The 24,521-nt window shown below is 38.0% G+C and overlaps 2 protein-coding genes across 3 annotated transcripts; both read left to right on the plus strand.

The window, feature by feature from the left end:
* The first annotated feature begins 2,743 nt into the window (after nucleotides 1-2,743).
* On the plus strand, nucleotides 2,744-7,020 carry LOC122083278 (protein NRT1/ PTR FAMILY 5.10-like). Its single transcript, XM_042651033.1, has 4 exons — nucleotides 2,744-2,983; nucleotides 3,065-3,282; nucleotides 4,292-4,809; nucleotides 6,109-7,020. The coding sequence occupies exons 1-4, from the start codon at nucleotides 2,824-2,826 to the stop codon at nucleotides 6,926-6,928; spliced, it is 1,716 nt and encodes a 571-aa protein (XP_042506967.1). The 5' UTR covers nucleotides 2,744-2,823; the 3' UTR covers nucleotides 6,929-7,020.
* A 3,230-nt stretch (nucleotides 7,021-10,250) lies between these two features.
* LOC122083269 (protein NRT1/ PTR FAMILY 5.10-like) lies at nucleotides 10,251-14,321 on the plus strand. 2 transcript variants are annotated; one of them, XR_006141612.1, is made up of 5 exons: nucleotides 10,251-10,931; nucleotides 11,009-11,226; nucleotides 12,271-12,821; nucleotides 13,372-14,246; nucleotides 14,282-14,321. XR_006141612.1 is itself a non-coding variant. In XM_042651019.1 (4 exons), exons 1-4 carry the CDS (start codon nucleotides 10,772-10,774, stop codon nucleotides 14,186-14,188), a joined length of 1,746 nt encoding a protein of 581 aa, XP_042506953.1. In that variant the 5' UTR covers nucleotides 10,251-10,771; the 3' UTR covers nucleotides 14,189-14,305. The 2 variants fall into 2 exon arrangements, 1 of the variants encoding a protein (XP_042506953.1); XM_042651019.1 differs by having other exon boundaries at nucleotides 13,372-14,305.
* The last annotated feature ends 10,200 nt before the right edge of the window (nucleotides 14,322-24,521 follow it).

The following is a 24,521-nucleotide window of genomic DNA, read 5'->3' on the forward strand; positions in this document are numbered from 1 at the left end:
TTTTTTTTTGTAATATTCCCGGTTGCACCATAGGGGGCATCTACGGTCTTAAGGACAGTGTCAAGTGACACGACTCAGCCCACCAATTTTTCTAACAATCTTTGTTTCAGGTATCAGGAATATTTCATACAGGTGATAGATTGAAAGTTCTCTTATCAAGAAGGCAACACTAAGGTTTGCTCTCTCAATAATCTGACACAACCTTCCCTACAATTCCAAATCATCATGTTCTTCTCTTCACTGTATTTGGTGGCGCTTGGCAAGGTGGACAGAAGCCATATGTACAGGCATTTGGAGCAGATCAATTCGATGTGAGACATCCACAGGAACGCAAGTCTAGGAACTCTTTCTTCAATTGGTGGTATTTTTCTTGTGTGTGGGTGTAATGTTCACAATATCATTTTTGAGCTACATTCAAGATAACTTGAGTTGGGCTCTTGGATTTGGAATCCCATGCATTATCATGGCTGTTGGATTTGTGGTTTTCTTGCTTGGAACCAAGACTTATCGATACAGTTTCAATGAGGCTAAGAACAACCCATTTATGCGGATTGTACAAGTTCTTATTGCAGCTGCAAGGAATTGGCAGGTGGCTTATTCACCCACTTCCATTGACAAGGAACTGGGAGAAACAGTTCCTCGGCTAGGTGCTAACCAATTCAAGTAAGAATTTCTGTTTATTTCTTTGTTTCTCATTTTTTCTCTTTTTTATTCCTTTTGAAACTTTTTTTTAATTCTTACATCTACTACTATTTTATGTAAAAAATTTCGCTGCTATCATGGGTTGAATGAAATCTCAAGGGTAGGTTTAAAAATACCCACTTTAGGTGAATTTTTTCACCCTTATCCTTGAGATTCTATTTCTCTGGATAGTACCAGTATTTGGCTACAAACCAGATGGTAGCCAAGTTTCGTTTCTATTTTAGACCATATCGGATCCATGGAGCCAACCCCATTTAATCGGGATAAAGTTATAATTGTTGTTATTGTTGTTTTAGTTGATCTACAACAACAGTAGAAGAGCTTACCACCTTCAACAGTAGGAGACCTTACCACCTTCAACAGTAGGAGAGCTTACCACCAGGCCAATGTTGGTACCTCGTCATTTGAACCATCAATGTGTTGTAAAGCACTTGACTGCTGTTGGGATATATAGCAAGTTAGCAACAGTAAAATCCTACCACTGTTATATATAAGTAATCAACGAGAATAATATATTACCGCCACTATATATCGCTATAACGCAGCTTTTTCTTATTACCATTGTCAAATAGCATTAACAAAAAGTGGTCATATATAACCGCAACTAAAAATTGAATATAATAATTAATATTAAGAAATAGTAATACGTATTACCTCTGTTGATTCTTGCTGCTCAAAAGGCTTATGTTGAGTACCTTGATGCTAGGTGAGTGACGGGTGAGGGCTTTTGCTACTTCTAATCAATTATGGTTACCTTTACCGGCTGGTTTCTTCAAATTAAATTATGATGGTTCTTATCAACAAAAAGGAAAATTGTGCGGTCTAGGGTTGCTATATTTTGAGGGATAATCTTGGCCACTATATATCACTATAAAGCAGCTTCTTTTCAATCACGAAACTCGAAAGTCCTCCATTTCTTTAACAAATTTATTGGAAAGATTTCAGAAGCTCCTTGGGTTGTGTGCGATCGTCTTGGGTTGTGTGCCAAGGCGTTTCTGGCCGTTAGATGCACATCGAACACCACGTTGTGCCACAGAGGAATTGAATCCATATTGTCCACTGGGTAGCTAATTCATCAAGAAAATTCTCTCCCTTTTATGCTCTAAATTTGGTAAGATCGAGTGTTGCTTTTGTTGCTTAGTTTAGCTCTTTTATTCCTAGGCATTGCTTTCCTATTTGGAGAGCTAAGACTAACCCCTGCCTACTCTGGTGTTTCTTTCTCAAAGAAATATTTCAATTGCTATTTGTTGCCTTTGTTGGAATTCCATTGAGGGATAATTTGTTCTTTGATTATCCTTTCAAAAATTCAATATGAAAATATATTCTTAAAAATGCTAGCCTACTCCTAAAGTTATCCTATCCTTTCACAGAGATTGAACATGGTTTCTGAAAACTTTCAACGAAAAATCCACACGTGATGATTTGTTTCTAAGGTCATGTGGGCTTTTGTGATGTTTTTGACATGTTTTTGAGTCATCATGCCCATTGGGCTTTGGTTGTGATCTTTCCTGAGCTTTACCCCTATTTGGTTTGGGACTATATGTTTTTTTTCCCCCTTATTTTAATGTATTTATTATTTATCTAAAAGAAATAATAATAATAATAATAATAATAATAATAATAATAATCGAAGATTACAATTGATCGTAGAGTCCTAGACCTGAGAAATCTTTATGATTACAGTTAAACATTATGGAATTTGATGTACCAACGATTTTTTGACTCCCAATCTCACTACACTAGACCATTAAACAAACAAGAATAGAGGAAATTTTCTAGGGAGATTCCTTGGTGAATTATCTTGCCATGCACTTTGTCTATTTTACAAACCTACCCTTATGAGTTAACGGTGAACCGTTTAAGGATCTCAAATGGGAATCCAAGGTTTCCCAAAAAATTATATATAAGCCGACAAAATGTATTGGAAGAGTAATTTCCCCTCACCGGTGACAATCATACCGGACCCACTTTTAAGATTCCCAGCAGTATTTCCCATAGCCACAGATCCAAAAGCTACTTTAAATCCTTAAAAACTAGTAAATATCTTGCAGAGATATACAAAATTGGGAAGGAGTGGGGAACGTGAACGAGTTAGTGTTGGGGGGCTTTGATTAAGGAGAAATGGCCGCATCATGTGCAGCTTCTGCAAGCGGTGAAGACTGTGAAGCTCCACTGTTATCAATAGCAGATGACACCGTCCACGGTGTCGTTGACTACAAAGGCCGTCGTCTCTTTAGCAGATCCAACACCGGCGGGTGGAGATCCGCCGGATTTATCATCGGTAAGCTTATTTTTTAGCTTTAGTTTTAGTTATTTTTCCCTTTATGAGTTTTGAGGTCAATTCACTTATTCATGGTTGCAGGAGTGGAGATTACAGAGAGGTTTGCGTATTATGGAATCCAATCGAACCTTATAAGCTACCTGACGGGGCCTCTGCAGCAGTCCATGGCCACGGCGGCGGAGAACGTGAACGCGTGGTCGGGAGCTGCGTCTATGCTTCCTCTACTGGGAGCTTTTGTCGCCGACGCTTGGCTTGGACGCTATCACACCATCCTCTTCTCTTCTCTCATCTATATCCTGGTTCGTCTACCCCTCTCTCTCTCTCTCTCTCTCTCTCTCTCTCTCTCTCTCATACACACACATAGAGGAGATTAGTGTAGAGTCCAATTGGAACACGACGTGTGGCAAAATGAGGGGTATTTTTGTCACAAAAGTTAATGTGTTGACGAAGCATGTCATTGGATAGAGAAAGTCCCGCCGTAGACATCGGAGTCCTAGATTTTTAACCGTTAGATTTGCCTGGAATAGGGATTGACGGTCTTAATTCTGTTCAGCCATTGTGGTTATTGAGTCCGGAATTCTAATTAAGACCATGGAAGTGGGGAGGGAATGTTGGAAAAAGATTCATTCCAATTATTAGGTCGTTCAATTGGAGAAAGATTCTCTCCAATTATTTGACTATTTGGCGATACGTGTTTAAATTCTCTTAGTCGTTAGAATGGTTAATTGGGTTACCTAATAATTGGAGAGAAGCTTGGATCTGATGGAGAATGTGAACCCTAATAAAATTTTCTAAAAATAGAAATAGTGTACTTAAATGGATCAAATGCAAAACTTGACTTTGGAATTAATAATCTGGCCCAGTCACTCCTAAATTATGGGTTATGTCCCAACTCCAAGAGGAGAGGGCAGCCATGTATGGAAAGAGGGGGGGAGATGTCACACATCTAATGGGGGGAGAGTCAAGATGCTTTCCGGAAATAGTTAAAGTGAGGGAAAAAAATCATCCCCAATTAAATGGGTGGTCAATTAGTGATCCAAGGGCTAGGAACACTTTGGACACTCATCCCAATACATGGGCTTGTATCCCCAGATCCTCCAAACCGTTGGTTCACTAATTGACCCCCAATTGATTGGAGAGGAGACAAATATATAACTGAGTGTTGCAAGAAAATAGATGATAGACATTATTAATAAATGCAGAGGAATTAGGCTTCTGAGCATAAGGAATTAGGCTTAGCTGGTATTCCCACACTACTAATCTTGTGAGCTTTATATTTAATCAACTTAAACCTGGTTATTATGGCAGGGACTAGGTTTGTTAACACTATCAGCTGTGCTTCCTTCACAAAGTGCATCTAACCGTCCTTCTCAAATCCAAATCATATTGTTCTTCTCTGCGCTGTATTTGGTGGCTGTTGGACAAGGTGGACACAAGCCATCTGTACAGGCTTTTGGAGCTGATCAATTCAATGTCCATGATCCACAAGAGTGCAAGTCCAGGAGCTCTTTCTTCAATTGGTGGTATTTTGGAATGAGTGTGGGTGTAATGTTCACAATAACCATTTTGAGTTACATTCAAGACAACTTGAGTTGGGGTCTTGGATTTGGAATCCCATGCATTACCATGGTAGTTGGACTAATTGTTTTCTTGCTTGGAACTAAGAGTTATCGATACAGTTTCAACGAGGCTAAGAACAACCCATTTATGCGGATTGTACAAGTGTTTGTTGCAGCTGCAAGGAATTGGCAGATTGCTTATTCACCCACTTCCATTGACAAGGAACTGGGAGAAACAGTCCCTCGGCAAGGTGCTAACCAATTCAAGTAAGAATTCTGTGTCTATTAGTTGTTTCTCTATGAAAATATTAAATTTATTTTAAGATTCAGTTTTACTTAAAGGCTACGGTTCCATTCACCGTGGTCGATGATCAGCCAAATACAATAGGGGGCGAGGTGGGGAGTGATGATAAATGGGGATTAGGACCATTCCATCATTCAATCACCGATGAAGAAAAACTTTGTCCTTCATTTATATACACCATCCTATACTCAGCTACCGATGAAGGAAAACTTTCTCTTTTATTTTATATACTGCAAAACATCATATCATTTTCTTATTTTTTTATTTTCCTTTGGTACAATTGTAATCCCCACCAAACCCAAGGGTGCAATTAAGAATTGGAATCAAAACCGCTAATTTAATACTGAACTGTTCAAACAAAAAAAAGAAAAGTGGGGGGGTGTTCTATTTCAAATTTGTGAAGTGAAATTTCATTGTGTTCAGTTAGGTATTGATGTTTAGATTAAAAAATATGGATTTGAACCGAACTAAGTAAAATATAAGCTGTATTAAATTGAATTTAAACAACATTAAAGCCTACCATCATGTGTCTCTGACTCTCTGTTGACTTATTGACTTGTGTGAAATCACCTAACATGGGTTTCTTTCTTTAGTTGTGAAAAGAGGGTTGAAAGGTACCAGATTTGATATTGTGGAACTCTAGCTATCTTCATGGGGGTTGTAATTTTCTTTCAAACTTTATTCCACTCGGCAAGCTATTTTCACTTAAACCAAATTACGTAGACCATGTACAAATCGAATCAAAAAACAAAACCAAACCAATTAACACCATTAAATTCAACCCTTCCATGTGAGGCAGGATTTTATCCAGGTCTTCTTTTTCAACAGTATGAGATCTTACCACCAAGCCAAGGATGGTACCTCATATAACTTCATCCTATAGAGTGATTCTTCTCGGACGACCTTATCTGATACTCCCAAATTCTTGCATAAAATAAATAGTGGGTGTAAAGGACCTAGAAAAGGAGGGGAATTGATTTTTAATTTGTTTGACAAAACCCAAAGAATCACTTTGAAGACTCAAAGATTTTGCCAAACATGACCTAGTCACAATTCTTTAAGAGAATAAAAAACACCCAAAGATGATCACTCTAAAGAGTGATACTAGGAGCTTGTTTCTTAGTTTGATAATTTGGGAGAATAAATCCGTACATTGTTGTTCCATAACATGTTGAGAACAGTTCTAGGCTACTTGACCAGTCTACAACTTTAAATGGTAGCCTTCAAAAGGCACTTATTTTTGGTTTCTCCATTTGTTGTAGATTTCTGGACAAGGCATTAGCAAATGCATCAGATGGTTCAAAGAAGGAATGGGCGGTGTGCAGTGTGGATCAAGTGGAAGATGCAAAAGCAGTCTTGCGGTTAGTTCCTATATGGACCACATGCTTAGTATATGCAATTGTATTTTCTCAACCTCCTACTTTCTTCACAAAGCAAGGTGCCACCATGGATAGATCAATAGGGTCAGGGTTTGTGATACCAGCTGCATCTCTCCAGACCTTTATTAGCTTTTCAATTGTCACATTTATTCCTATTTACGATCGTATCGTCGTACCGATAGCCAGATTCTTCACCAAGAAACACTCAGGCATAACAATGCTTCAAAGAATAGGAACTGGAATGCTTTTCTCTATGGTGGCTGTGGTGATAGCAGCATTAGTTGAGAAGCAAAGACTTCAAATTGCAATAGATTCTGGGCTTCTTGATAAACCACAAGCTACAGTTCCAATGAGTGTTTGGTGGTTGGTTCCTCAATATGTTTTGCTTGGAGTTGCAGATGTTTTCACCATGGTTGGTCTGCAAGAATTTTTCTATGATCAAGTTCCAGATGGGCTGAGGAGTTTAGGTCTTTCCCTTTACCTTAGCATATTTGGCATTGGAAGTTTCTTTAGTAGCTTTCTTATCTCTGCAATTGAAAAGGCAACTGGTGGAGATGGCCAAGATAGTTGGTTTTCAAACAATCTCAATCGAGCTCATCTAGATTACTTCTATTGGCTTCTTGCAGGTCTTAGTTCAGTACAATTGGCTTTCTATATGTATTTTGCCAAATCTTATCTCTATAAAATGGGAAGTAAAATTTGAGGGGGGCCTTATATAGGGGACTTCACATTAGCACTATAACAGGTGTACATTACATTATTTATCAATTAGTCAAGAATCTGATTTTTCTGATATTTCTTCGTTCTATCTGTTAATCTTTTCAATTTCCTATTTCTGTTCCTTAAGAAACCAAGTTTTGAATGGCTAATGTTATGCTTGTCTCGAATTCTTGATTTGTTTCAAAGAATAACCCACTCCGATATATTTTGGTGGCAACCCCAATGAGTTTTTTTCTGAGATCCATGATGGAAGTAGAGGGTTGGGCTGATTATTGACCACGACCTAATGGATCGACCCACGACTTGAAGGTGTATCAACCCAATCAAAAGCCTTGAATGGCTTATGAGATTTGATAACATTTCATCAATGTCCAAGCCCGATAATAAACTGATTTAAATCGGTACCAGTCCGATATTGAAAATTGAAATAATCAAAACCAAATTAGACCGATATCAAAACCGAACGAAAATCAAAGTTCCTTAATGGATTGGTTTTGGTCTCCCTTATTCCTAGACCGAAACCAATTCAACCAAACAGAAATCGAGTCAAACCAACCAATTGACACTGCTAAACCACATGAGGGATGTAGCATTAAAAAAAGATTAAAAGATATAAAAAAGAAGAAGAGAGAGAAAATAATGTTAGATCAAACACCAAGAAATACGAAAAATAAAGAGACAATGGATCCGCACGATACAGAGATTTAACGAGGTTCACACACCAGGGTGGTGTGCTACGTCCTCTGGCGAAGAAGAAGATGTTTCACTATGCAGAAGAGAGATTACACCCAAGTAGCGGCGAGAAAACTTGCCCTGAAACCATAGCTCGAAAAACCCCCAAAATACAATGACTTTCTCAACAAGACAATAGTACATTATATACACTCCAAGTAGCGGGTTGACCCATTGGGTCGCAGTTGATCCGGTCGAACCATACGCCCCCGCACCCCCATACGAGAACAATGATGGGCTCCGGGCTTGGGCCTATCGGCCCAACCCTTCTACTTCCATCATAGATCTTAGAAAACTTCCCATTCGGGTCACCACCAAACTATGTCGGAGCAGATCAATCTTTAAAATGGGTTAAGAATTCGAGACAAACTTAACAAATGATAAGTGGACAAAAACTTTTTTTCTCGTTCAAATTCAAGGGCCTATTGACCATAACATAGTAGACTCACAAAGGGGCATTTTTTTCTTTTTTTTTGCTAACGATGGGTATCCCGGCCTTCAGCCTGATTAATCCTGCAAGCCCATACTGACCCCACAATCGCATGGACAAATAATGGTTACAAAAATTCCTTTTTGGATTTAAAAATTTTTACCTCCATTTAATTTCCCTTTGCAACCATACGTACTCTACAATGCAGGAATTAGAAGATAGAAATTGTTTTGCATAATCATTGGCAATGGAAATGTTAATCATTTTGTTCATAAATGAAAATGATAACTTCATTATGATATTTTGTGTAATATGAAAAATTATTTCTCGTTTGTGTGCACGTAAAATAATGACAACTTATTGCATACATAATTACACTATGAACAATAAGAAAAATAGCTTTGTATTCACTATTGAAGTAAATTAGGGCAGAGGTATTTTCGACAATATATATTATATTATTTTATTTTATCGACATGTATATGCAAGGTCACATAGAGACTATCCTTGGAAAAAAAAAATTCCCCTACCAACATTATGGGAAGAATCGCCTACATCACACTAATCATGACATGAGAAATGGTATCATTAATAGAAGCTCACATGGCCGAGATTAATAGAATGTTTGTGCTAGACCCACATGATTAGGATATGAAAAAATGCGAAGTAGCCCCACACTTTGGGTTTCTTAGTTCGTGGTCATAGAGTCTCCTACAAGCTGGTTGTATTTGATCCGATGCACTTTGACTCCATCCTTGATGGAGAGTCTTTGGCCATCTAAGGTGCTCTCCTCCACTCTATTAGAGAATGCTTTGACAAGATTAGTGTGGAATCGGACAATCTAAAATTGATTTACCTGATTAGAAACCCATCTAAACCCATGCCCCTTCACTTATCCCCTATCATCCAGGACATTTGTCACTTGTCCTCTTTTTTTGTGGAATGTAATTTTTCACACATTAGTTGAGAGATTAAGAATGTTGTTAATTCTCAAGCTTGGAGGGCACTTTTGCTATCGTGTCCAACAATTTGGCCCATTTCCACTCCTTGACTTCTTGATTTATGTAATCAAGAAGCCTCGGCCTTGCCACGATCTAATTTTCAATAAATTTATTTCTTAAAATATTAATGAAATTAAATTTTAAAAAAATATATGATAGAGAGCATTTACATTATGACATTACAAGTCGACGAAATGTGGTTCCCATGCTTAGAGCAATGGTAGCAGCATCAGCTATAGAAATTGGTGCCTCAAGGTGTGAGGATCAACTCCAACCACATTAGGGGTGTCAAAACTTAGCCCGAACTGATAGAACCGATCGAAAGAACCCGGACCCAACCAAACCGATTCTTATTGGATTGTTTTGGACTGAGATATTGGGACTGGCTGAAAACCAAACCAAAACGAATGAAACCAATAAAAATTAAGTGATTATGAAGTTATAAATAGGTTAATTGATTATCCATTTTTTACAATATTACTGAGAATATTTTTTTTTCATAAGGGTTATTGTTACAAATCAATGAATATGAGGTTATGAATAGGGAAATTGATTTGTAAATTCTAACAATGCTTCCATTGATCTCCTTGTTTACCATACAAAATTAGTTGGATAGTTAAATGAATTATTGGACTGTAGGGTTCATTTGTGATTTCAATATTAATTATCTTCTTATTAATTAGTTATCCAGTAGCTTCAATATTAGTTATCTTTCCCTTACAGTGATAAACCATGATTCTGTAATAAATTTAAAGTATTTTCACCAAATCTTTGTCACTACTGGTTATGTAAGATTTCATTACTGTCCAAGCCCAATAATAAATCGATATTGAAAAACCGAAATAAATCGAAATCAAATTGAACGAAAATCGAAGTTCCTTAATGGATTAGTTTTGGTCTCTCTCATTCCTAGATCAAAACCGATTCAGCTTGATCGAAATCAGCCTGAACCAACCAATTGACACCCCTAACCCACATGAGGGGGTGTTATAGGATAGATTAGCATTTAAAAAAAAATTAATAAAAAAAAATAAGAAAAGCGAGAGAGAGAGAGAGTAGCAAGTCGACAAAAAAAAAATTCTCATTCAAGTTCAAGGGCCTATTGGCCATAACATAGTAAACTTGTATAGGGGTTAAGTATAGACCCATGGAGGAGTCAACAAGAATCCAAAACCACACTCCTTGAAAAAACAAGAAGTTAATACAAACTAAACATCAATACACTTGAGAGCAGTTGATCAAGTGACCAACTCCAAGTACTTCACCGAGCATTGTAAACTGCAAAGTCAAGGTGTGCACAAATAAGGTTTGGATATAACATGGGTGAATCCAGTAGCGCACAAGTTGCAATCTCTGCTTGTAGAGCAGGCGCCAAATTTATGGCTTAGGGATGAACTCCTATTACATGCATTCCCCTTCTCCCCTCCTCTTCCTATCACTCCCTCTTTTGTGGGAGTAAAGACCCCTTGAGCAGCTCCTTACAATGTTGAAAAACAAAAAAAAAATTAACGTAAGTCATTTTCACTAGAAAAAAAAAAAAAAAGAAGAAGCAATGTAGGTACTTTGGCACCGACTCGCTGACAATCAACAAGACCCGATATTTAATAGACAACACGTATGGTGGTACCACTCAAAAAGATTCCCAAAAGCCACTGAGAGACGGATGGCTGCATCAGGTTCTACAAGTGGTGATGAAGGCTGTGAAGCTCCGTTGCTACCAATTGCAGATGACGCCACCGTCCATGGTGTCGTCGACTACAAAGATCGTCGTCCCGTTAGTAGATCCAACACCGGCGGATGGAGATCCGCCGGCTTTATCATCGGTAAGATAGATTTTCTTTATATAGTTTTCGTTTTCTTTTTAATTCCCTTTTGATTTTTGAGGGTGTGGGTGTTGCAGGAGTGGAGATTACGGAGAGGTTTGCGTATTATGGGATAGAATCAAATCTCATAAGCTACCTGACGGGGCCGCTGCAGCAGCCCATGGCCATGGCTGCCGAGAACGTCAACGCATGGTCGGGAGCTGCGTCTATCCTTCCTTTGTTGGGAGCTTTTGTCGCCGACGCTTGGCTTGGACGCTATCGCGCCATCATCTTCTCGTCTCTCTTGTATATCCTGGTTCGTCCCTCTCTTCCTTCTCTCTATATTCCTGTGGAGACCGGAGACCATTGGGTAACGACATGTGGTCAGATAAGGGGTATTTTCGTCACTAAAATGCTACGCTGTTGAGGAAGATTACCTCTCTGAGCATGTTTGTTGGCGACTGGCAAGGCCATCTTACCATCTGACATCGGAGCACGGAAATCGATCACTATTGGGGTCCTGTTTGCTTGCTTTTAGTGCACGCCGACGGTATCAATTATTAACCAGTGGGACCCTCCACTAACGGCGACAACCTAACCCATTGGCCGACTATTCTTGTTCGTCCATTCTGCCTTATAGTGAGGATCCAACGGCTGAGGGTCCAGAATGCACCCCAGCCGTTGGATCTCACTGTTGCTCATTATCTTCCTCTAGATTGGAACAGTATCAATCTTGACCGATCCTTGATTCTTGATTCTTTCTGATCTTGATACACTAGTATGGTCTAATGGTAAAAATATAATAAAATTTTGATTTTTATTAAAAGTAAGGGTAAGTTTGTCTGATACGGTTCAAATCAAAATGATCCATCTGATATCGACCTTGATCGATTCAAGACCAAAACATTCAATCATTTATTATTGCCTTAAATTCGAAGTGTAGAGCTTTCACGTGATCTTATTCATTTCACGGTAAAACTTTTCTACATGTACAACATTGCATTCTTTTTAGTCTAGACTCCTCCACACTAGTTAAGGTTTTCACAAAATCCTAATAAGACCGATTCCTTTTTGCTTAGGTGAGTCAATATATGTCTCCAACGAAGAAAATCCCTATTAAACATGTTTGGATTTGGCCTTAGATGAGGAGGGTGAGAAAATGGACATTGGACCTAAGGAAAGGCAGACAGAATGTGATATCTGGATTTGGCCATGATCAAGAAGGTTGTGAGCCTCTTGGACACTCATTCTGACCCATCTGTGGGTCCTTACCTTGACTCCTTTGTGGTTACCTTTAATCCTGCATTCCTGCCTAGCTTATCTGATTAGTCTTCTAAGTTTTTCCACTTATTTAATGCAGGGGCTAAGTTTGTTAACTCTATCAGCTGTGCTTCCTTCACATGGTTCATCTAATAACTGTCACAACACTGATAACAACACCTCCTGCCGTCCTCCACAATTCCAAATCATCTTGTTCTTCTCTTCACTGTATTTGGTGGCCCTTGGGCAAGGTGGACACAAGCCATCTGTACAGGCATTTGGAGCTGATCAGTTTGATGTGAGACATCCACAGGAATGCAAGTCGAGGAGCTCTTTCTTCAATTGGTGGTATTTTGGTATGTGTGTGGGTTTAATGTTCACAATACCCATTTTGACCTACATTCAGGATAACTTGAGCTGGGGTTTTGGATTTGGAATTCCTTGCATAGCCATGGCTATTGGACTTGCTGTTTTCTTCCTTGGAACCAAGACTTATCGATACAGTTTCAATGAGACTAAGACCAACCCATTTACGCGGATTGTTCAAGTGTTTGTTGCAGCTGCAAGGAATTGGCAGATCGCTTATTCGCCTGCTTCTATTGACAAAGAAGTAGGAGAAACGCTTCCTCGGCGAGGTTCAAACCAATTCAAGTAAGAATTCTCTATGAAAATATTACATTTATTCACACCAAACCCAACTCCTCCACTTGAGGTGGGATTCTATTCTGGGTCTCCACTTTCAACAGTAGGAGACCTGACCATTAGGCCAAGGGTGGCATGCTACCTCATATCACTATTAATCTTATAGAATGATTCTTCTTGGAAGAACTTATCTGATTCTCACAGATTCTTGGATTAGATAAATACATGGTCTAAATGACCTAGAAAAGATTGGGGGAATTGATTTTTGGGATAAACTGGGTTCTTTTCTTTTCTCTAAATAACCCAAAGATTAACTTTGAAGACTCACTCAAGTTTGTCAGACATGATTCGAGTCACAATTGCTTAAGAGAATAAAAGACACCTCCATGATCACTCTGAAGCTTATTGGATCCTTACTTCCATAATTTGGAGAATATATACATCCATCCATTGCTGTTCTAACATGCTGAGATCAGTTCTAAGCAATTCGACCATTCTACAACTTTAAATGGAATCCTCACTCACAAGGTACTTAGTTTTGGTTTTCTATTTTTTGTAGATTTCTTGACAAGGCATTAGCAACTGCATCAGATGGTTCAAACAAGGAATGGGAAGTTTGCAGTGCAGATCAAGTGGAAGATGCAAAAGCAGTCTTGAGGTTGGTTCCTATATGGACCACATGCTTAGTGTATGCAATTGTATTTTCTCAACCTCCTACTTTCTTCACCAAGCAAGGTGCTACCATGGATAGATCAATAGGGTCAGGATTCGAGATACCAGCTGCATCACTCCAAACCCTAATCACCTTTTCAATTGTCACTTTTGTTCCCATCTATGATCGTATCATCGTTCCGATAGCCAGATTCTTTACCAAGAGACACTCAGGCTTTAGAATGCTTCAAAGAATAGGAACTGGAATGATTTTCTCTACGGTGGCTATGGTGGTAGCAGCAATAGTTGAGAAGCAAAGGCTTCAAATTGCTATAGATTCTGGGCTTGTTGATAACCCAAAAGCTACAGTTCCAATGAGTGTTTGGTGGTTGGTTCCTCAATATGTTTTGATTGGAGTTGCTGATGTTTTCACCATGGTTGGTCTGCAAGAATTTTTTTATGACCAGGTTCCAAATGGGCTGAGAAGTTTAGGCCTCTCCCTTTACCTAAGCATATTTGGCATAGGAAGTTTCCTTAGTACCTTCCTTATCTCTGCAATTGAAAAGGCAACTGGTGGGGCTGACCAAGATAGTTGGTTTTCAAACAATATCAACCGAGCTCATATTGATTACTTCTATTGGCTTCTTGCAGGTCTTAGTGCAATACAATTGGCTTTCTATTTGTATTTTGCCAAATCTTATATTTATAAAGGGGAAACAATTTGAGGTGGCCCTATTACATTAGCACTATAACAATTGTAAATAATGTGTTACTTGAATGAAAGTAATGGTGCTTTCACCGAAAAAAAAAGAATGAAAGTGATGGTGCTAATATATTATTTATTCCTTTGTTTTGTATTAAAAAATGGTTTGAAAATAAACTCAAATTTATTTTTTATTAAGAGAGAGGTTTTTAGCAAGCGGCATAGAGGAACACACCAATGAGGTGCACAAAACAGCATCCTATATTGAAGGAATATCCAGTTAGACTCTCATATTTTGGTTCTGAAATTCTTAAGATTTTCCTGTAGACCAAATGTTCTCCTGGATATCCTTCATTAAAAAAAAAAAAAGAGTAAAGAGAGAGGTCTAGATTTTTTCTCTCATCCCTTTTTTGAAATGACCCCATATTTTGTGTCTAGCTAGACATGGTTACATAAAGTTTGGTAAACACCTTTTATGCCCCTTCTAAACCAAACAACTCAGAGAGGCTATTATGTAATAATAAGGTAGGGGAATTCATAGGGGAAAATTATAACATTACCTAAAAACAGGTTTAGGTTTTCTAAATTATCCACTTATTGTTTCCTTTAACCAAATTTACTAAAATAAAGATAGGAATTGCAAACCTAGACCAATGTATTTCCTCACCCTACTTACATTATTTGACATTTTTACCCCTCCCCCCACTTCCCTATATTTATCCCTCCCTGATCACCACATCCACTAGCCACCATGGTCGTCACTCCCACAACTCTACTCTGACTACAACCTGGGCATCGAAAGGACAGAGGGTAATCCACAGAAATAGCTCCTATTAATACAAGCCAAATACATCCTCTTGTTGAATTCGTTGAAGGTATAGTTGATCTTCTTTGTAATTTTTCTTTCATTTGACAAGCTTCAGGCAAGAAAGTTTCTTAAAACAGTCTTCTCAATAATGGATGGAGCAGATTTGATAGATTTGCAAACTTGCCTACTCTTGTTATAATGTGTAATACAATAATTAATTGTGGTTACATAGAGCAAGACCCAAAAAAATAATATATATATATATATATAGAGAAAATTGCATTGCCACCCCTTGAACTTTGGTCCTTATTCCACACCACCCCCTAAAAATTCAAAAAATTCCAAATCGGTCCCTGCTGTTAGCCGACCGTGTTAAATGAATGAAAATCTTTTTTTTTTTTTACAATATACCCAAAATACCCCCACCTATTGTGAGAGGACAATATTGCCTTCCCTTTCATTTATTCTTCTAAACCCATCTCCCTCTCACTCCTCACTCACTCGGTCGAACAAGATGAAAAAGAAGACGGTAACCTGCAACTCGATCGTGCCCTCCGGCTTGAGATTCTCAGGTAGAAAGCTTACCAGTGTGCGAACCTCTTTCCTCCGGCGTGCAAACCTCTTCCCTCCGGCGTGCAAACCTCTCCCCCCTCCGGCATGCAAACCTCTCCCAAGGTATGTAGGGTTCAGCTTCTTCTTCTTGGGCATTTAGGGTTCTTCTTCCTTAGTTAATCTAGGGTTTACATCCTATGGAATATTGGAGATGGAGATTTTTAATTTTTCAGTTCGGATTGATTAAGTAGTGTAAATCTCTAGAAGATGATGATGAGATTTCGTAGCACAGAGAATCATCCCATGATTGGGGTGATGATCTTGCAATATGTGCCCATATGTTGAGATTTTGACCTCATTTTCATGTATATTTCGATTTGATTTGGCGATTGTTGTCGTTAAATGATTCAGAAAATGAAGGAGCTTATTGAATGTAAGAATTGAATTCTCTAGATTTGCCTAATCTGTATTTCTGATTCACATAGACAGATTTAAATCCAATATTGATAGGTAGTTTTGAAAATCTTTTGGAAGTGAGAGGCTCTGTAAGAGGAATCCATATCATATCTATCTATCCCAAATGTTGTTTTTATTCACATATGAGGGTAAATTATGAGATTATTGATCATTTTTGGAAAAAAAACAAAAAAGAGTTAGAAAAGATCAGTCATTTATGTTAAGTTTGGATTGATGAGTTAACCAAATTATCTTGTTATGAGAAAATATATATGGAAAAATATGTGATATTTGAAAAATCCTATGATTAGGTTCTCTGTATTATGCATTGCTATGATTGGTCCTCGATTTTGATTTGGAAATTTCTTTTTTGGATGTATAAATGCTTTGACTTGTGTATTATCTGAAATGTTTGATGAAGAGTTTACCATTCTAATGCTTTAGCTTGTTTGGGAATGCATTTAGTTTCTCTTCTTAGTTGTCAGTTCCTAATTTCATTCTCAACCTCTACCATGACAAAGATAATTTATTTGGCAACTTGTGATCCTGAAAGGCCATTCCACATATTGTATTAATGAGTATTAAGTATTGTTATTGATTTTCTCTATTTTCACATTTGATTTTTTTTTAGCAATGAATGTTAAGTGTGCTATTGAATACCATTGGAGTGGGAAGACTGTAGTTAAAATTGTTAATCCAGACTTATATGACTACTTGGACATGGTGTATGACATCTACAATGAACTCATCACACATGTGCCTGTGGGTCACAATATAGTTTTCAAAGTTAAGTGTATTCTACCAAACAATGAGATAAGGGAGGTAACAGATGATCCATCAATGTATGAGTTGTTTGGTTTGCATAGTTGTGATATAATAAATTTATATGTGGATGACATTGTTCACAGTAAGTCTGCAACTGATGAATTTACAGTTAACCGGTTCCCTAGGAGTCTGGTTAATGATAGAGATAGTGAACTTGATGATGAACCTGCTGAACAATGTCAACAGGCTCTACAACCATATGGTGCTGGTCCTGTTCAAAGCAAGGGGAAAATTGTTGTATGTATGGCTACTACTGGTGCTAATAGTAGTGGAAGTGGAAGTACTACTGCTTGTGCTACAGCTACTGCTAGGGGAGATAAAGGTACCAAGACTATTGCAAGGTGTATGAACACTGCTACTTCTAGTGGAATAGCTAGTAGCAGAAGTGAAGCTACTGGTAAGAGACTGAGGCTGTCTGATGAGGTTGGTAGGGCTATTAGCAACAACAATGTATGTTCGGATGACTCTATGGTTGGATCTGATGAAGATTGGAAAATTTACAGCGAAGATGAGTGGGATGATGAAAGTGAAGAGAAGATGGTCAGAATGATAGTGAGTCTATAGAGGATGATGGTTATGGGAAAAATGCTGAGGATTCAATTTAGGATGACCTATCTGGATATGAATCTGAAGAGTATTATGGCAAATTTGGTGAACAAAACTATGTGGGTGAAAGTCGCAAGGTGAAGATAGCTAAAGGTAATGTATATGGAAGTGTGCACCATTTCAGGGAAGCTTTGAGAGAGTATATACTACAAGAGGGGTTTGATATTATCAAGTTGAAAAATGAACAAACTAGAGTAACAATTATATGCAAAGCACTAAATTGTTCATGGAGATTACATGCTTCACCAATATCAGATGGTATCACCTACATAGTAAAGACATATAACCCAGTTCATACATGTATTAAGGCAACCAAGAACAAGTCTGCTATATCTAGATGGGTAGCAATAAAAGTTCTTCAACAGCTGAAAGTTCAACCAAAAATGAAAATAGAGACTATGGCTGATCACATGCAGAAAACATATGATCTTCAGTTCCACTACACCAAGCTGTACAAGGCACGCAGGATTGCCCTAGAGATTAATGAAGGAAGTCATTCCACATCATATGCAAAATTACCTACTTATGCTATGTTGGTACTTCAGAAGGATGTTGGGAGTATTTTTAAGCCATAGTTTGAGACCAGGAACCATATGTGAGATAATCTGATTTTTAAAAGATTGTTTGTCTATTTTGATGCTTGCAAGAAGGGTTGCTTAAGAGGATGTAAACCATTCATTGGTCTTGATGGCTGCCACCTCAAGGGCCGACATGAAGGGGTTCTATTGAGTGCAATATCTATTGATGAGAATAATGGTATTTTTTCTATTGCATATGGTGTAGTTGAATTTGAGTGTAAGGATAGTTGGATGTAGTTTCTAGACAATTTACAAGATGCTCTACTCGATGACAGTGATGATTTGTCACTCACATTCATGTCAGACAGACAGAAGGTATATTTTTCTTTCTCTTTTTTTCTTTTTTATATGTATTTTCAATTACTCATTTTCATGTCCTAACATTTTCCATATGTGTTGTGTAGGGGCTATCAGTTATGATTTCCACAATCTTCCCTTATGCTCACCAAAGAATCTACAGTAGGCATCTATATCAAAACCTGAAGGCAAAGCACCCTGGTATGCTATTGAGACTACATTTTTGGGCTGCCTCACAAGCTTCAACTGAACCTCAGTTTCAAAAGGAAATGATTAGCATCAAGGAGATTAAGGAAAATGCATATTTGTATTTGAATGAAAACGCCTCGAGGATGTGGTCAAGGCATGCCTTTGATGTAAGAGCATGGAGTGACCATATCACGAACAATATGACTGAGTCATTTAATCATTGAGTTGAAGACATAAGGAGCAAACCCATTCTCACATTGGTTGATCACCTAAGGGTGAAAATAATGGGTAGGCTACATAGAATGTATGAGAAGGCAACCATGTGAGAGGGTAAAGTAACACCAAGGGTTATAGTGAAGTTAAACAAGGTTCAACAAGAAGCAAGGCATTGCAAGTGTCAAACGGAAGGTGAAGGTCAATTTGAGGTCTTAGATAAATTTGGAAATAGATTTGTGGTTAATCTGAACCATTACAGATGTGACTGTAGAGTTTAGGAAAGCACTAGTATACCTTGTCTCCATGCTGCAGCTTCTATATCATACATAAGGGAAGAGTTGGTCAACTATTGTGATCCATTTTTCAGTATTGAAAAATACTTAGATACATACAAAGAGTTGATCCATCCACTTCCAGATCTGACAGTGTTGAAGGATGATGCTCCTAATGAGAGAATACTACCACCAAATCTGAAGAGATTACCAGGTAAACCTCACAAAATCAGGAAAAGAGAAGCATGAGAAGCACTTCCTTCATATTTCAGGAAGAGATCATCATTAATTAGGTGTGACATCTGCAAGAAGGAAGGACACAATAGGAGGATATGCCCGAGGGCTGAAGATGCTGAGCAGGATGGATGTACTAGTAAAAAGAAGAATATGAAGGTAAATGCAATTCACTTTATTTATTTAATTGAAACTTGTTTAATAAATATCTCATACTTAGTTGTTGTTGTGTGGAAGAAACATAAAGGTGAAAGTGAAGATGAGATCAGCACATCTCAACGACTGACTAGATCACAGGTATCTATGTCTAGCACAGTTGGGTGTTTACAGGACAAGGTACTGACCAAACAGAAGACCAATCAAGCAAAGAGGACAGCAAGGGAGAGGGAGAAGAAATGAAGTACAAGCAATCTAGATGTTTTAATTTAGTACAACAAAACAATGTTGTATTAAGTTACTTTTTCTGAGTTTAAGACAGTTGGGTGTTTCCTTATGGTTTTGGATGTTTTTGACGGATTTGTTTTTTTTAAGAACTATTTTTATTTCACACTATACATGGTTGTATGGAATATGTTACGAACATCTATTCATGGATATGTTTTGGATGTTTCTTTATGGTATAGGTTGTGATGAAATATGTTAGTTTCAGGTGTGTAATGTTTCAGGTATTTAATTAAGATATTATCCATTTAATATTAGACATGAGATGTCAATTTGGTATGCGAAAATCACATTGTCAATTTAGAATTATTTATTTACAGGTATTAACTGTCATTTTATAGCCAAAATGCAACCCGTTTACAGCCAAAATGTTGTCCATTTGTTTTCGGAACTCATCACAATGCTGGCCCTCTCTCCATCAAAATGCTACCCATTCAATTTGAGGGTCAGGATTAATCAACAACTTAGTAATAAAAACAATGAGAATCAACGATTTCATTTAGTTCAGATTCTTACATACTCAACACAACTTCACTATTAAACATTGTAAAGTCATTTTTTAACACATATCACTAAACACACCACCACAAGCACACCAATTACAATTTTCATCGTTCCATACGCTTTCTCTAAATGCTTAATTCTTTTCTTCAAGGCACGAATCTCTTCTTTCATCTGTTGACTCTGGATTCTTTCACCAACAACTGCTTCTGAATTAGTTGCAGGGGGTGGCAAAAGTCTTGGTGCAGCTATAGATTCACACCATAAGAAGAATTGACATCCTCTTGGTGCTTCAGGGCAACAGTAGTACAACATGTTTGAGTTCGAACTAGACTCTGATATTCGCACCAATGCCCTTTTGGGTTCAGGACATTTGCATCTAACATTCACAAACCTTAACCCACTTTGCTTGCTGTCATTGACACTCGTGGTAGACATCGGTTATCTGCAAATTAAACGTGGTAAAAGTGGATTACAATTACTTAGCATCTAGAATATGAGAAATGCTCAAAATATAGACCCAAAACTCAAACACAGGGAACACAAGTCATAGATCTAGAACAGAGAAAACACTGAAAAAAAAGCCAAAATGCCGCAAGTTTATGGCCAAATATCAATCACACCAAGCTATAAAACAACTCATAAAATTATAGCAATCGAAGATACAGGCAAACAATCTGTAAGAAGGGGGGCGAAGAAAAAGTATAAAGCAATATCCATTCCATGTAAGATTTTGAAAACAAGTCCCTTTGAAATTGGTCATCTTCCACAATTAACACTAACAAATTTTTTGTCATACTTTCAAAACCATATAAATCCCAAACAGTGTGCTCTCAAATCCCAATTTTTAAGCCCAAAGACACCAACATAAACCCAGCTCTCTCCTTCGAGTCTAGTTCCATTAAGAAATACTGAAAAATGAAATAACCAAACCCTAGATTAACCAAGGAAGAAGAACACTAAATGCCCAAGAAGAAGAAGCTGAACCCTACATACCTTGGGAGAGGTTTGCACGCCGGAGGGAAGAGATTTGCACGCCGGAGAGAAGAGGTTCACACGTCAGTTAGCTTTCTACCTGAGAATCGCACTCTGAAGGGCACGATCGAGTTGCAGGTTACCGTCTTCTTCTTCTTCTTCTTCTTCTTCTTCTTCTTCTTGCTCTACCGAGTGAGTGAGGAGTGAGAGGGAGATGGGTTTAGAAGAAGAAATGAAAGGGAGGGCAATATTGTCCTCTCACAATATGTGGGGGTATTTTGGGTATATTGTAAAAAAAACTAACAAATTTTCATTCATTTAACACGGTCGGCTAATGGCAGGGACCAATTTGAAATTTTTTGAATTTTTAGGGGGTAGTTTTGACTTTTCTAAAAGTTCAGGGGGTGGTGTTGAATAAGGACCAAAGTTCAGGGGGTGGCAATGCATCAAACATATGGGGTGAAATTAAATGATCAGCCCGCCCTCTCTGAAATAGAAAATGGCATCTTTGTGGATGCTTCCTCGTGCACTCAGGCACACACTGGAATCCCCCCCCCCAAAGCAACAAGAAACACTACCCTGAAGCTAAAATCCAAAGATACCCTTATCCTTCATTAGAATATTCCACATGGCAGAGAAAAGCTAGGGTATCTAGGTTCCCTTCTTCCTTGTACCAGAATCTTCTAATGAAGATGTTTGAGGAATCTCCCGAGAAAATAACTAACTTAGCAACGACCTTTGATATCAATGTCAACGCCGCCAAAAGTCTTGAACAAGTTCTCCATAAAGTCTCAATAAACCCTTCTGTAACGGTGAGCTGCCGGCTGCCCCTCTCACGACGGCTGGAAACTCAATACGTGAGTGGCGCTTTCGTTTCATTTAGCACTTCGTGACTGTCACGTCTCTGAGCCAACAAATAATTAACCAAACACATTCAAAATCCCAAATTTCCAGTTTGGATTGAGTACCCAATTCCTTCTCTGTAAATCTCTCTCCCACTCACTTTGGATTCAGAGACTAGATTCCAAGGAGTAGCTGAAGGAGTTGCAGAATCCAGAGGTGAAAACAGGGGAAGAAATCAAAAACAGAGAATGGAAAAGTACGAGTTTGTTAGAGAAATTGGTGGTGGACCTATGGGTTTTGTGAAGCTTATGAAGAACAAAAAGACCCAAGATCTCGTTGCTGTGAAATTCATGGAACGTGGAAACAAGGTTCTTGTGAATTTTACTTTTTTTGAGTCTTTGATGAATGAGTAGAGCTCTGTTCCAATTGTTTATGTTTGTTATGTGGTTGCAGATTGATGAGAATGTAACCAAAGAGATCACTAACCATAGATCGCTTCGACACCCACACATAATCCAATTTAAGGAGGCAAGTTTCATACTTCTTGGTCTCTTTTCAGAGGCATTACTGGGTACTGAAACTAGTGATACCTTCAATGTGGTTCTTTGCAGGTCGTGTTGACTCCCACTCATGTAGCTACTGTAATGGAGTATGCTTCAGGTGGAGAACTGTTTGAGCGAATCTGCAATGCCGGCAGATTCACAGAAAATGAGGTTCTCCCTTCTTTGCCTTTTCTCTGTTGCTTCTTCTTCTTCTTTTGATTTCCTTTTTTTTTTTTTTTTTTTCTTGAAATTTTCAGGCAAGATATTTTTTTCAGCAGCTCATCTCAAGTGTCAGCTACTGTCATTCAATGGTACAATAAACCATAAAAATCCCATCTTTAATCTTCAAAAATCTCACAAGTTATTTAAAATGCCACATCTAATCTCCTCCTCTAATTCTAGACTTCTTGTTTTTGGTCTTAGCAAATCTGCCACAGAGATTTGAAGCTGGAGAATATGCTAGTTGATAGATTACCAGTGCCCCGACTGAAACTCAGCGGTTTTCGGTTCTCAATGGTCTGTGACTCATAATCCAAAAATAGCTAAAATTAGCTTTAAAGAAAATTTTACAATGGAAGATTCAGTTTTTATTTTCTTTGCTGTCTGGATCATTGTGCAGTCGTCTTCGCTGAATTCAAGGCCCAAATCACTGGTGGTCGCACCGGAATACGTCGCACCAGAGGTCCTACATGAAGAAGAATACAATGGAATGGTAGTTTTGTAACTTCCTTTCCTGGTTTTGGGGACTTCACCCTTTCACCTTAATAGATTTTATCAGTTGAAGTTCACTTCTTTGTGTTCTTTTAGTTTGCAGACATATGGTCATGTGGAGTAGCTCTCTATGTCATGCTAGCAGGAGAATACCCATTTGAAGATCCAGAAAACCCAGACAATTTAAGGAAAACTATTTCTGTAAGTATTCCTTCTGTATCTTCTTTCTCAATTATTCATAGCTTTGACTGTAATTAATTCACTATCTTTTTAATTTTGTGTGTTTCTGCAGCGATCTTTTCTCATCTCTCCACCCCCCCCCTCCACTCCTGTTTGGACTTTTTCAATTTTGTTTTGTATGGATCCATGTAGCCGACCCCATTAAGTTGGGATAAGGCTAAGTTTTTTATCGTTGTTGTGTTCCTACAGCGAATTATGACTGTCCAATACAAAATTCCCTCCTACATTCATCTATCACAAGATTGCAAGCAACTCCTTTCTCGCATATTTGTTGCAGATCCATCCAAGGTATGTCTAGGACACTGAAAACTTAAACATACAGGGAAATTCTTCCACTGGCCTTAGTAAAATCTAGATTGTTTTGAACTAAATGAGCTATAACTGCAGAGGATTACCATGAAAGAAATCAAGAATCACCCGTGGTTCTTAAAGAACTTGCCAAGGGGTATAACAGAATCTGCTCAAGCCATCTACTATCAAAAAGACAGCCCAGGATTTTCCCTTCAAAGTGTGGAGGAAATAACGAAAATTTTGGAAGAAGCAAAAACAATTCCTCCAGCTTCTAGGTCTATTAGTACTGTTTTGAGCATTGAGGAAGAAAGAATGGATCACAGAGTAGAAGATGAGTTTAACAAGTATAAGAGGTGGAAGAAAGCAAGTCTGATTAAATCACCAAGGAGGTTCATCAGTGGAGAATTAAGGACACCTCCTCTAGCTGCTTCAAGGTCTGTAAGTATTTCAAGCATTGATGAGGAATTCAAAATTGATGGCAATGTAGAAGATGAATCTGACAAGAATAAGAGGTGGTACAAGACAAGTCTGATAAAATCACCAAGGAGATTCATCAGTGGAGAATTGCAATACAAGTATTGCAATCCTTTCTTCCTTCTCATTATATATATATATATATATATGTAAACTTATTCAACTTAGTTCAAGCTTATAGTTATAGTTCTAGCTAGTATACTTTGTTACTATAAAATCAAAAGTGTGGTAGAACATTACCTCCAAAGAGTTGCAACAAGTGATGAATACTATTGACTAATGACGGTCTTCATATTTTAGCAGG

Source organism: Macadamia integrifolia, chromosome 1 (assembly GCF_013358625.1).
Source record: "Macadamia integrifolia cultivar HAES 741 chromosome 1, SCU_Mint_v3, whole genome shotgun sequence".
Classification (NCBI taxonomy): Eukaryota; Viridiplantae; Streptophyta; class Magnoliopsida; order Proteales; family Proteaceae; genus Macadamia; species Macadamia integrifolia.